This window comes from Galendromus occidentalis, unplaced genomic scaffold, assembly GCF_000255335.2.
Source record: "Galendromus occidentalis unplaced genomic scaffold, Mocc_1.1 scf7180000077427, whole genome shotgun sequence".
Lineage (NCBI taxonomy): Eukaryota > Metazoa > Arthropoda > Arachnida > Mesostigmata > Phytoseiidae > Galendromus > Galendromus occidentalis.
In genome coordinates this window covers 246,581-260,241 of record NW_003805415.1, presented here as the reverse complement: position 1 = coordinate 260,241, position 13,661 = coordinate 246,581, and the positions used below count along the sequence as shown (strand labels likewise).

General features: G+C 51.9%; 3 protein-coding genes across 3 annotated transcripts; all 3 read right to left on the bottom strand.

Annotated features, from left to right (window-relative positions):
* Positions 1-4,095: 4,095 nt before the first annotated feature.
* On the bottom strand, positions 4,096-5,978 carry LOC100904365 (nuclear receptor-binding factor 2). The gene is made up of 5 exons (XM_003742578.2): positions 5,639-5,978; positions 5,273-5,514; positions 5,013-5,158; positions 4,632-4,806; positions 4,096-4,531 (listed from the first exon to the last, which is right to left on the bottom strand). The coding sequence occupies exons 2-5, from the start codon at positions 5,408-5,410 to the stop codon at positions 4,328-4,330; spliced, it is 663 nt and encodes a 220-aa protein (XP_003742626.1). The 5' UTR covers positions 5,411-5,514; positions 5,639-5,978; the 3' UTR covers positions 4,096-4,327.
* A 1,600-nt stretch (positions 5,979-7,578) lies between these two features.
* LOC100904225 (isopentenyl-diphosphate Delta-isomerase 1-like) lies at positions 7,579-10,710 on the bottom strand. Its single transcript, XM_003742577.2, has 5 exons — positions 10,662-10,710; positions 8,766-8,903; positions 8,378-8,601; positions 8,068-8,254; positions 7,579-7,949 (listed from the first exon to the last, which is right to left on the bottom strand). The coding sequence occupies exons 1-5, from the start codon at positions 10,708-10,710 to the stop codon at positions 7,813-7,815; spliced, it is 735 nt and encodes a 244-aa protein (XP_003742625.2). The 3' UTR covers positions 7,579-7,812.
* A 234-nt stretch (positions 10,711-10,944) lies between these two features.
* Mfap1 (Microfibril-associated protein 1) lies at positions 10,945-13,272 on the bottom strand. The gene is made up of 4 exons (XM_018639245.1): positions 13,196-13,272; positions 12,655-12,727; positions 12,372-12,453; positions 10,945-12,284 (listed from the first exon to the last, which is right to left on the bottom strand). Exons 2-4 carry the CDS (start codon positions 12,724-12,726, stop codon positions 11,005-11,007), a joined length of 1,434 nt encoding a protein of 477 aa, XP_018494761.1. The 5' UTR covers position 12,727; positions 13,196-13,272; the 3' UTR covers positions 10,945-11,004.
* Positions 13,273-13,661: the final 389 nt, after the last annotated feature.

The following is a 13,661-nucleotide window of genomic DNA, read 5'->3' as shown; positions in this document are numbered from 1 at the left end:
CCTGTGGCGAGATGAGACGGAAGCAAGAGACCGTCAGAGATCATAAGAACATTCGATGCATAGTTGAATCGTCCCTTGGACAATGATCGATCGGACTCTCTCGACTAGGCTTTCTTCATCCACAGTCAATATTGCGAATTTTGTGAGATTATCTACGGTTTTTCTCCATGGACTTCTACGGAAGATCTGCGCATGTTCATCCAGCTATTCGTGCATCGAGGAGGGATTCGCACGAACCAGCTTCCGTCTCCCATCCTTCCTGACGGATTCCAGCACCCTCCGCTGTGATCAGGCAGAAATCAATATTGAGCGCCCTCGTCCGGAGAGTCTGGAGTTTTCAAGCGTTAAGGAATGAGGAATCCTGAAGACGTTCTCCGACACTTCACGCCTGCGACTTGAGCTTCCTCAGCTGGTCTCGATAATGGCGTATGCCGCAAGTACAAATCCTGATTAGACTGCGCCCTCCCCTGCAATTTGATGTAATCACGAGCATGACTTTCTTGAATCGAACAACATTCCCTGCGCCGAGTCTGAGTTGAGTGTCGAGTTTCGGCTCTTTGGCGGAGTTCCACTCCGCATCTCATCCTCGCGTCGGGTCCAACCAAATCAGTAGCTCCGAAGACATACCGTTCCATTATCCATCTTTCACACTTCACTGCGTGGCCCGAATCGAGCGGGCGAAAGACCAGTCCCTGAAAGAGTCTTGCAGACGAGAAAAACTATGTATCCCAGTGCTCCGCGCGGAGTGTACCTCTTGGACTTAAGTCGTTAGTAAGCTAAGATCCTCTCGCGATCTCTCGAAGTTCTCGATCGAAGATTTCATTGAGCGTCCGCTCTCCCATCGCGGAACGAGAGCGCTCAATCAAGTCGCTCGTGATGGTTCGGGAGCGAGGCGAATGGTATAGCTTGGTCGCAAGTCGCGACACTGCCCTCCACCATTTGTGTGGCTTCATAGAGGCCATTTGCTCACTCCGTAAGATAGAAGTGTGCACGATGTTCACGGCAAAGTCAACGCCTCGTCGTGCACCTCGGTCAAATCGATGAATGCGTGATTCCCACGCTAATGTCCCCGAGCCCTTTCGGCGGAAGCGGTTGCTCTCCTTCTCGAGAGAGATATCGAAAACCTTCGAGGTTTTCCTCTTTTTCGCCCCCCGCATTCACGGCATAAGCGGTGCGAAGTGGAAGTCCTCCAAGCTCCATCGCGTAGGGGTCCTTCTCTTGAAGGTAGGATGCAGCATACACATGTTTACTTATGCTGCCAGGCAATCCGATGTCTCGAAACACCTTAGGGTTTTTCGGCATAACACTCGTTTTCCGATGTGTCTCGTCAACGGAATCATTTTCCTCAAAAGCGCCACCGCCAATCTCGATGAGTTCGTCAAAGACTCGAATCTCCAACATGGGGTTTTCGTGATCTGGATATTGCTTCGTCTATCTTCGGAAAAATGTGACGTATTCCATCGAGCACTTGGACTGGACTACAGGGATGAGCTGCCTGGGTAATGAGGTTTTTCAATTATTCGCCCTGAACCCCTTCATGGAATATCCGTGGTTTGTGTTCAACGGATCGGAGATTCCGAAGCAACGTCGGCGCTCGATAGAACTTAAGAGTCATGTGCGAAGCGCTCACTTCAATCGACATCTCGCTGGCCTGATGACTTCGACGGAGACTTTCTGCCGAGCGTAAGGGTCAATATCGTTCGGAACGGTCATTACTTTCTGCTGGTTTATCCTCCCCAATGCGCGTCTCGTCCTGAATAGTCGAATCGTCAACATGGACTACCGCTCGTTCCTCTGTATCCCGTTGCTGTTCCACGCGATCTCGCTGGCACTGGTTACCATGGCCTGCGAAAATTTCATGTAGGAGGGTCGAATTCTCCGACGAACCCTCCGGCGCTTCATCCTGTCGGAGTCGTTCAAGACTCGAATCGATCTGCGTTTATTGCTCCAGCCGCGGCTGGGTCCCATGCTCTCTCTGCCCAACGGCGGAGGTAAGAAGGGACACTTCAAAGTTCTTGGAGGGCTCATGCTTTATGTTGGCTCCATCGCGACGACTCCGTCAATGGATACTTTTGATGATCACACGCGGAGTTCCCGGACTCGAAATCGCATCGTACGGTCTTCGGCGATAACAAGTCACTGAGTGAGGAAATTGTCGATGCTTGGCTTATACATCAACTGTACCATGATGCTTGTGGCTAGAAGTCAGTCCCCTGATTGGACATCATCCCTCGGATCACTTGCCGTATCGGCGCTGTGGTGAGCTTGTCTTCTGGACGCAGCTCTTACTCAGGGCGCGTCACCGGCTCTCAGCTCCCACGGAATCATGAGCCTAGGCCTCCCAACTTTGTACCGCTGAGTGAGTGAAAATCAATCTTATCGAGGCTGATTTACATACATATCCAAGCAAAAACCGACGACGTAATCCCGTTACTTTCTCAAGATAAGGCGTCATTTGGAGCCAATCGACAGAACATTGATTCGGTAGCAATATTGATTAGCCAGCTCGATTCCCCGATAGGAACCTCACAGAGGATCTTGGTGAGTCCCGGCTGAGCGTGTTTGCAATGGCACGGGGCGATTCAAAGCGAGCGTAGCTCTAAAAGAGTCCTTATCGACTGCTCGGGAGTCGATCAATCAAGACTTCGACTAGAAGCATGTCCGACAGAATTGGCGAGGTCGTGAAACTTCGAGGCTAGGCAATCATCGAGTTGAACTTCACACGATGAATCCCACACGTAAGGGTAACAGAGAATCTCGAAGCCCTGTTCGGGACTCCAACCGAGCCGTCAACGAGCTCATCGGCACTGGGAGCCCTAATGTAAGTGGGAACCTTGTGTCATTCTATGACATGGCTTCCTCATGTAAGTGTCGCTGAGCTGTTTTTGGCAAAAGCGACAGGAGCTGGCATACTTGTTTCTATTCATCTAAATGTCGAAGAACCTCCCTGTCGATTTTCACCTGCTGGATCGTTTCCAGGACCGACGCCGTCGTCAGGAGTTCACAGGAGGCGGATGAGAAGAACCGTCCTTGGCCGTCTCGACGTCTCTGATGATCGAGCGTCTCTATTCGTAGAACCACACGCGTGTCCGCAATTGCTGGATGTTGAGGGCTTCGGTGGCCGGCGCGTCGCAGTAGTCTGTACCCATGTTTTGATGAATCATCCAGTCGCTCGTGAAGTCATATGAGGCGTCAGCGCTTATATCTTCCTATCGAGAGATCGCGCATCGATTGAATCTCCCTTTTCTCCGGTCGGAGCGATCCCAATCGAGGGTTCTTGTAAGCTAAATCGCACGAATACATTACCACATATTATTGTCCAATAGTCGGAAAGCTACGCCATTCCTGCGTACGTCGCGTTCGAGACGGAAAATCGAGAACGATGATTGTGTTGCCACGCATCAGAGGCCGCCTCGCTTCCGATGACGACGAGTTGCTTCGCCTCCTACAGAGAGCAAACCTCCAGAAGCATTCCCTCATGAGTCCGGGAAAGCGCAGTGACGCGATTAGTAACGAGAATGTGATCCCCGCCTGAGCACTCATTCCAACAACACCGGTCTCAACTTCGTGCTGGTTCGCAGTTCCCGACGCGGATCTCGTCTTGATCTGGATATGAACTACCGATCTGTCCTCGTTACCTCGATGATGATTCAAGTCCTTTTCGCTGGGCTCATCGTGATAGCCCCCGAGAAATGTGTAGGGTGAGAGACGACATCTTGACGAATCTATGGCCGGTCCCTCTTCTCGGAAACGGAGTCGACTGCTCAGCGTGTTCCATTTTCATCGCTTCAGAACCGACCGAATCCCTCCCGGATGCCGGCCCCTCATAGCGGGGCGAGGACGGGAGTTTTCAGAATGGTGGGAGCACTCTCGGGTGTGTAGTCAGCCTGAAGTGCGACCTTTGAGGGATGTGTCGTGTCCCATAGACCCCAGAACGAGAGGGACTTCCGAAATCATCATTGCTCATCTGAAAGTCCCATACCGGGCGACTTCTTTATCTGCGGTCGATCCTCGACTCCGGCAACGCAGTGGGTCATCTGGATGGAGACTGATAGCCGCGAGGAATAGCAGTACAAGGAGAATGAATATCGCGGAGTTTGGGAAACACATCATCTTGTTTATTCAACATAAAATTCCAGGGAGGAAAATGCTCTATGCGAGAGCAGCGGACGGAAAATGTACAAGTTTGAGGACTTCCTGCTGAGGGCATGCATGTGTATAATGGAATATTTCAACGATTGAGAACTATTGGGAAGCATCACTATCGAAAATGGAGTAAAGTAGGTCTTGTGCTTTCGATTACAACATGAGAATGGTTCCCTCAAAGCTATGCGTCGAAATCCGGCCTCTCTAGCGGAGCGAGCTCCGGGATAACGAGTCGGGGCTGCTCGACCTGATTGAGTTTCGACCTCAGGAATTCTATCTCGTCTCGCAGTTCCCGATTTCGCCGCCGTAGGGCGCAATTGTCGCTCGCGAGATGCCCGAGCATCTTCCTCAACTCTGTGTTGTTCGCGCGGAGCTCATCGATGACCTGCGGAAGATTGTACGAAAACGCCTCAGATCCCGTATCGCTCGCGCGGGAGGGCTTAGGTTTCATTCAAGGAAGAAACCTTTCGAGACATCTAACTCACCTGACAGTCACTGTTCTGCGATTTACTATCCTTGGATTTCCTGTACAATTGTTGCAAGAGATCAGCATTCTGATTGAAGAGCATATGCATCTTCGTGGTATTGGTTTCGTCCTGATCTTGATCCGTCTGGTCCGGTAAGGCCATCTCTGCGATTTCGATTACCTCACCAGTCTCTCTGGAGAAGAAAAAAATCCTGTCATTCATGCATGAAGACTTTGAAGGAATTCGATATTCCCCATCATGGAAAAGGTTGTCGATCATCTTCAGAAAGATTTCCTCCTGATAGTCCCTATATAGATATGTAGGGGCGCTTCCGCGACGGGATAGCACAGTCAGCTTCCCCGGGTGAATGGTAAAATACTGCTGAAGACAACCGCTAACCTGCAGTAAGACACCGAAGCTTGTCTCTTCAGAAGACTTCTCTGCTTTTCCCTTCTACAGGCGACTATCAATTGCTGCCGATTGTGGAAAGCGATCTGGAGTTGGATTGATTCGTTCACCACAGGATCCTTTGCGAATGCCAAAACCTGCGTAGTAAACTTATGGATTACGTGAAACTCTTTTCAAGCCGATCCTCCAAAGAGGCGTCTGGATTACGTAATGGCGAACGCACAAAAACTCCGAGTGCAACCACTACTCACTTTCTCAAGTTGAGTGATGGCGTCCTGATGTGCACTGATAGCTTCGTCGAACCTGTGGGATTGGAGGAGTCTGTCTGCGCGTCTTCGTTCTCTGTGTGCGAGGTCTATGTGAACTTCACAATCAAGCTGCAGCTCCATCGTTCGTAGTTCCGCTCAGATTTCCGTTTGCAGCCTTCATAGAGCTCCGAGACCGCTCTTTCCCGAGAGTGATCGAAGACACGATTCCACGCTTTTTCCCGGACCTGGTGTCAACGAGAATTATTCACTGGGAGAGAAAATCGCGGTCTTTCCCGAACTTCGATCAGCGGTCAATTCGAGAGCGCTGTTGATGAAATTCAAACAGCTGACATCTCAGCCAGCACCTACACCAGGTCTCTGGAGGCTCGCGACAACCCCTAGCAATCCCTCGGAGCAGGCCTTCTGAAATTCACGGCATGAGCTCCGGCTCGGAATCACTCGCGTTTTCCGCGACGCAGTGACTGACGCTCACATTTCTTGAAACGACTCTCTACGCTGTTGTGTTGCTTTGGACGATTTCTTTACTCTCGTCACCCCTCTCCTCATTGGAGAATGAACGTCCTCGAATGATACACGGATGGCACGTTGCTGCGGAGACTCGGCTTCGTCAAGGACTCATGCGTAGACTTGGAACGTCGTACGACACGCAGTCCAACACTCCATGGAGACCGCGAAAAACGCGGGGGAAACTTCCACATAAACTAAGTCTGTCGACAGGAAAGTGAAAAATGATGGCGGTGATCTTTGCTGAGCGCTCGCGCGAGTTTGGGTGGTCTTGGTGACTTTTGCGTGGGGTTTCGCGATGCTTTACGCGAATCTCGCATACGGCGCTCTGGAGTTGGAGACCGCGTTGCGGATACACCGATCACGTGAATCTCTCGAGCGATAAGCGAATATTGATTCGGTATCCGAATCCAGGTTCGCCAACTCCCAGCTCCTCGTTCCGGACATTACTGGCATTCCGGAAGATCAGGCTCTCCTTGGTGAAATATTTCCTCGCAAATCGCGGATCAACCCCTATCGATTGCCTCAATTAGAGAGCCACCGGGGACATACCGGAGCTCTCACTGACGGAGCCCCTCTCGAAGGCTCAAGTTCTTCTATTGGACAGATGCTGACCGTCTATGTAGACCGCGATTAGACTGTGTCTTGGATCACGCCTGGATGAGCCCCCCGCGTCCACCTTCTCGAGGTTCCGCGTTTCTGAAGATTCATGCGATCAGGACCGCATTCTTTATTTGAAAGCTCCTGACTGAGTCTAGAAGCCGCTTGATCCGAGTGCAGCAGAGCCAAACCTATCGTCTTCGCATTCCTAGCCGTCCCTTCAGAGCTCTCGTCAACCGACACTATTCCCGAATCGCGTGAGAAGGTCAGCCAAGCCTCTTTGGCGTCCGAAAGTCCACAGTTTCACTGCCATTAGCAGAACGCCTCGTCTGTCTCTAGATTCAGTCGATATCAAGCTGTAAAGAAGTAGACCGATGTTCACCCTCTGCGAAATATGGGCCGCAGAGTATACTGACATGCTCAAAGGCCTGTCAGGTAACGACAGTGTTATTCAACTCACTTCAGCAGAATCGACTTGAGCTCTACCGCCATAGACGCTAAACCGCCTTCGTGATCATGGGCCCGTAGAGTGCTTGAAGTCCCGCATGACGGGACTTCCTGCGTGATGGAACAAAAAATACTGCACCGGCCCTTTTATGGTCCCGGACGGAGAGGCTCCGGAACTAAGGGCGCCGGAAGCCACTGCCTACCTCATCCGGATACCGTCTGAATGTGCACTCCAAGCCACCGAGAAGCGCCGCGAATGTGAAGGAAACCGGCAGAGCCATCGCGAGGAAAGAACTTTACTGCGAAGAAGCAGGGAGTATCGAACGGTAGCGGAAATCCGCCGCACTCGCGACGAGCCGAGGTTGCCTACCGCCATGGCTAGAACGGGAAGCATCTGCTGGAAAGTCATCGGATTGGAGTATTTACCTTCTAGAATTTCTGATCTTCATGCCCCGGGAAGCAGATCTCCGGGGACCCGCTGGAACGCGGAGCTGAGAGTCCCCAAGTGAGCAGAAACAGCAGCGTGTGTCTCATCTCAGAGGAAAAACAATGGTACTATTCAAAGTTTATTCACAACTGTCAGGATAGAAGCGGGGGAAAGGTCTTGTATAGAGTCTAGAGTCTAGCGTGAAATTTTGTTAAGGCGAGAGATGCAGGGAAGAATAAAGAATCTCGTCAGTCGTGCTGCCGGAGCGACCAATCCGCTTCCGGTCATTAGGTCTTCTGAAAGCCACTACTCACGAAAGGTTTAGCGGGGGGGGGGGGCGGGGCGGGTCTGGTTCTTCGAGACTCGGAAATCTCGTGCTCTGCGAATAGGCGAGATACAGCATACGCATCATAGCTAATGGATAGACTCTGGCATTCAAAGCTCGGCAGAGAAGATGATACGGACAGCTTCGAAATGAATCGAGCTCTCTCTGCGATCTCCGACTCCATATTCTTCGACCTTGAACCCGGCTCCGAACTGGGGCTCAACAAAGCCGATGGATGACGTCGTGCGACTCGAATAGATGCAGACAGTCCAGGTTGTCCCACCATTTTTTCAAGAATGTGTTGAGGATCAGCTTGAACCACGGCGTCAATGAGTGACCCTCTGCCGCTAAATTATCTGAAACGGGACGCCAATGAAGATCGGTGGTGTCCGAACTCCCCACGTTGGGGTGTCAATTTCCCTGTGTACTCCGGACTCAAAGGATCTCCAGGAATACTCGTCACGCGACACTCACCCACGAAGTCATCAATTTGATCTCGGCGGATGAAACGTAGAGATTTCACCTCATTCTGATTCGCTTCGATCCTCTCCAGATCCTTTCGCACGAACAATATGTAGTCGATCTCGTGTTCGCCCCAAGTCCCATCTGATGAGGCTTTGTACAATATGCGCGTCAAGTAGTTGAAGGCCTCCAACGGGAGCTTGAATTCGGTCAGACTACAATTGAGGCCTTGCACTCACAACATGAACACTGGTATATCAGGACGACTCGGTAGTGCGTCGCAGCATAAAGAACCCCGACCGATCGCCCGATTTCCACTCACTTCTTTGGGAGGAATTCCCAATTCTACGAACATGCGGCGCTGAGCTGCTCTCTTCACCCCCAGAATGGGGTCGGCGGTGAGTTCAGACGAATTTGCCAATGGATGTGAACAGCAAGAGTTCGTGTAGCAACCGGGGAAAGTAATTTTGCGATCCGATCGCTGCTGGACGAGAAGCTCGCCGGATGAGTTAAAAAAGAACACCGAGAAGGCCCGATGCAGGAGACCTGGCGAGAGAAAAGGTCAAACGATCTTAGGCGAAGCGAACGATCTCCATGACGCAACATCGAAAATTCATACCGGATGGAATCAGCGAAGTTGATGGCGTCAACAAATACGTGATAGAATGACGCATATTCTTCCGTACTACCGATCGAAGCTCGACTCTCACCGCGATTGATGTTCGCCATCAGATGACAATCTTTTTTGCTAGAGCTACCAATGACGCGATCATTTTCGTCGACTTGGATGCACTCTTCGTCCAAGAGTTTAACTTGCTCGGCGTCGAAAGAATCCAGAAGCGGAGACTCTCGTAGGCAGTGCGTGAGCTGACGCGGGTCGATCTTTGAAGACATTATCTCTCGAGCTACTTGAAACAAACACCGTGAAAGACGAAGGACTCCGGCTAGCCACGCTGATTCACGCTCGAGGAATCTGCGATCCTCTCGAATTCTGCGCCGATCGACGAAGACTAAACTCAAGACTGAGCACTATTACAGGAAATGGCGTACTCTCACCCCGAGGGAGCCGCATAGCGAGTTGGAAAAAGGAAAATGCGCGTGAACCATGAGGAAGCGCTGTTCATTCCGCGACGGTAAATGTCATGCTTGAGATTCGTCAATTGTTGGTTTCTCGCTTGGAGCGAACTGTTTGCATCCGCGGAGCTTCACCGTCGATTTTCGACTTAGCGGATGGGTAGGAGGCGCTGCGAAAGAGAAAGCTTGTGATGGAGTCTTTGTTCGCAATTTGTCTTGGCAAAAAATTAAGCGGGTTTAAATTCAGTTCCCGCCCACGGATTTCACGAACTGTTGTGCGTTTTCATTCCCTCGTCGCCTTCGAAACTCATAGCTGCACCTCGGTCGACTGGCCCGCAGGAGGAATCATCGATCCGGAAGGTTCAAGAATTTTTGAGGGATGCGCGCGCGAGGCGCACTGGCAGCCACTTGAAGGAACGTCGATGGATTTCTTCGGATCATGAGAAGGTTTCGAAATTAAGCTGCTCATTTTAGAGCTGTTTATTATTAATACAAGTTACACATCAATCAGATTTAGATGAGCTTATCTCTCCCCACTCTAGTCAGGCCTTACGGCAGTTCCATAGCGGGTCCCTCGTAAGCGGCCATGGTTCCCATGACGGAAGCCGCATTACCTCTCTGTACGCAAATTGATAGCCGTTGGTAGAGGTACCTTCGCGCTCACCTACATCCCGTCGCTTCTTCGATTAACTGACCCACTGTGTCCAGCAGTCTCTGCGTTACGGGGCCAGGGCCGCGTAGAGTCTCGAACGCCAGCGGGCACACGACGTAGTTCGCGGCGAGATCCTCGTATTTCTGGAGATTTAGCGTTCCCGCTCTGGCTCCCGCGAAATCCGCTCTGAGACTACCGGTGTCGACATATGAAGGGGCTAGAGTGTCGACTACCGTTCCGTCCCATACCAGGGCCTTGCCTCTCTCGAACGGAATCAGCGTCAGGCCGCCCGGTCGTCTACCATCCGCTCTGCAAAGCCCCTGAGGTTCCCTCAGGTTCGGAATCTGGGCGCTGCGCAACGCGCGGCTGAAGGTGTCATTCATTGGGGAGTGTCGTGACCACCTCCTGGCGCTCATTCTGCAGGAGAGACCGTGAGCGCCGTCTGCGCTGACCGGCCGTCCGCAGACGCAGGCGGGCGGGGAAACGATTCCTGCTCCAAGTCGAAGACCCGCGCAGATGCGGACCGTGTTGTCTTCGAGGAGCCCGAGAGTCGCGGAGGGCAGGCACTGCAGCCAGTGGCTCGCGCCTGGGCTGCTCACTGCCAGGAGTCTCGCGCGATCGGCATTCGAGGGGGAGCTCTTCCGGAGGGCAGTCACCTGTTCCGAACATAGGATGGTGTCCCATTCTCTCTGCACTTTCTTCTTTTCGGGTACCGTTCGCCCGGGGGAACAGAACCCTTCAACCAGAGACAGCTGGGACGAAGAGAACAAGGGCAAGGCCCAGTTTAGCCACCATGTGGCGGACCCTAGGAAGTTTTGCCTCTGTGGCCTCTGCGAAGACAGGGGCCCCGAGTAGCTCTAATGTGCCTTTGTGGACAAGCCGGCAGCCTGGGAGGAGGTCGCGGATCGAGCGGACCGCTTGCTCCCCATCGCCCTCGTCGACCTGGTCAACGAAAACCTCACACTTCTCGGGGTTGAGGCGGAGGCCACTGACTCCCCCGAACTTTCGAGATATTCATGCATTTTCTGCACGGGTCTGGCTTAGGAATGAGTCAATTAGCGAATCACGGACGCTCGAAGGGGGCTTGACCGATTTCGCCATCTGTGCATTTGACGATAATGAGGGAGAGTGCAGCTAGAATGTGAGTAACAAGACCAGGATCTCTCTCCGATTTCATTATTTATACACAAAACTAATGTACAGCTCCAGTACCCATTCCCCTCCTAGTTCCGCGGTTTCCGAACTGAAGGTCGATCACCGAGAGATGCTTTCGATCCACCTGCTTTCTCGATGTGCCATTTGAGGTTTTGAGCGGTATCGGCCGACCACGGCGAATCGGCTTTCGTCGTATCTTGATCAAGAAGATGCGTGTATTTGGTCCGACCCGATCGTCCGAAGTTTTTGACTTGCATGACCTTCGGTAGTACGGATTTGTTGAAGTGATCTTCAAGGGTCGGAACAGAGAAATCTCTGCGGTAAATATCGTCTTCCTGGTCCTGGACGAAGTAGGATCCCCGATGATAGTACTTCTGGAGGTATTTGTACTTTCCTTTCGTTGATTTGTTGACGATTTTCTTCGGGTTGTTTTTCAGCTCGCGCAGACGCTCCTCTTCGGTCATGTTGCGCAGTCTCTCGACCTCCATTTTCTCTCTCTCGATCGCGTCTCGAGCTTCTCGGTCTCGCTTTATCCGTTTCAACTCCCGGACTTTCCACGCCTCGTAGGCGGCTTCGTCGTTCTCGTCTTCTGTGTTGACGTCTTCAATATTCCCAACGCAGGCTCCTGTCTTGGTTTCCTCTTTAGTTTCTTCCACTTCCTTCCTGACTTCGGACTCTACGATCTTCAGAGTCTGCCTCCGTTTCTCTTCGGCCTTCTTCTTCTTTTCCAATTCTGCTCGATACTTCCGCTCTTCCTCCTGTTCTCGCTCTTGGATTGTGATACGATCTCTCTGTCGTACGAATACAGGTTTCAATCGCGGACCTTGCTCTTCCTCTTCGCTTTCGATGTATTCCTCATACTCGGACTCCTCATCCTCTTGAGGTTCTTCGTCCTGTTTGTTTTCTACTTCGCGTACAAGCTCCTCCTCTTGATCTTTCGCTCGTTGGAGCGCTCTCTGTTTTATCTGTAAGCGCTTCCTTTCGCGTTCTTCGTCGTCGAGATCCTCGTTGTCAGACGAACTCGAAGACGGGGACGAACTTCGATGTCGTCGACGTCCTGTTTCGCGGTCGGAGTCGTCGCCCTCAACGACGGTGGCGCTCTCAATGGTTCGCGTCTCCTGCTTTCGTCGCATCAATCTCCGGAGCCGAGGATCGTCGAGGTCTCGGTCATCGATTTCTTGACCCGCAGTACGGTCCGAGAGCTCGTCGTCTTGCGGTAGTTCATCGCCTTCCTCTGCATCCTCCTCGCTGCCTGATTGATCTGCTCCTGTGCGCAGCTCGGGTCTCTCTATCTTCCTTGAAGGTCGTTGTCTCTCAACGATGAAGTCGTCGTCCGACGACGCTGATTCTAGGGAGCGAGGTGAGGAATTAGGAAAGGTTCAATCGTCCATTGAGAAGAGGTTTACGGATCAGCACGATGGCCCGCTCGACTCACCTTCGCTGTCGTCTGGAGCATATTTGGGTCGCCTTCCAGAGATGTATCTCTGGACTTTGACTTTTTTCATGTACACCTCACCCTGCAGAAGAAATTTCCTCAATATAAATCATCACGCACGACCTGCATTCTGCGTACGGCAGAACATCGATGACCCGCGCTTCCGATACAGATTACCGGCCGAGAGATTCTGCCCCTGTATATAAGAAATTATCGTTCCTGCCACGAAACGCTGTAGTAGATTATGATTCCCCGTTCCCAGAGTAAGGTCGAAGTCACGTACCTTCTCATTCACAACTGGGACCGCTCCCGCAGTCGAGAGGATGAGGGAATTTTGATGCACGACGTCGTCCATGCTGAAATAAGAGACTTCATCAGCCGCAGAAACCGACGGCACAGGGATTCCTTCCCTGATCCGAGTTACATCGATCTAATCGCGAGGAGCAGGGCAGGAATTCGAAAACCAGCATTCTTCACCAGGGGTTCTGGCTTTGACGCGTGCTCTCTTCCACCGCTTTTCGCCTTCTTAGGTCTATTTTCCGAATTGATCTCTTCGTCCCCGTATAGCAATCCGCGCTCCAGCCAGAGTCGTAATTCTCCCGCCATCTTTAGGAATCAGCCGCCTGATTTCCAGCCAGCGTGAAAAGAGGAGTTTGTTTCGAATTTCGTTTCGAAAGAGCTCGTGGGAGCTGTCTACGTCCCGATCGCAGAGACCGCCAAATCGCGAGAGGAGCCTACGCACGAATGTGAGCGATTTCCCGCGCGGATTTTCCGAACGTATGCGGTCAAAGGATTCCCCTTTTTTCCTCGGTGAGAACACGTACCTTCCTGTTTTATCGAGTCCTTTGATCCTTATCGAACTCTGGCAGCACTGCTGATCGGGTGTTCCGTGGTCCGGCCATCCATATCCCGGCTGTCTTATTTTGTAAACAAACACCTAGCGGAGTTTCGGTGAACTAAACAAGTTCGCGCCGCTGATCCATGCTTCTCGGAGTGCTCCTCGAGAGGGCGCGGGCGAGATCATTCATCGAAGTCCGCACGGCTCTCGACTATTCATGCTGCTCATCAAGTCCTATCTTATCCAGTTCCGAACAGACTTCAACAGGGAGATCTTCGTAGACAACTCCGGAAGCCTACCACGCGATGAATTGAGTCTGCTGGATAGAATAACACCGTATCCCTTGAAATCGGTTGCCTAGGTCACGACTATCTTCCATGATCGGATCACGCTCCGAGTTTGCTCCATCGAGATTGTTATCTTCACATGGCTCCTAAGAAGACTCTCCTGCG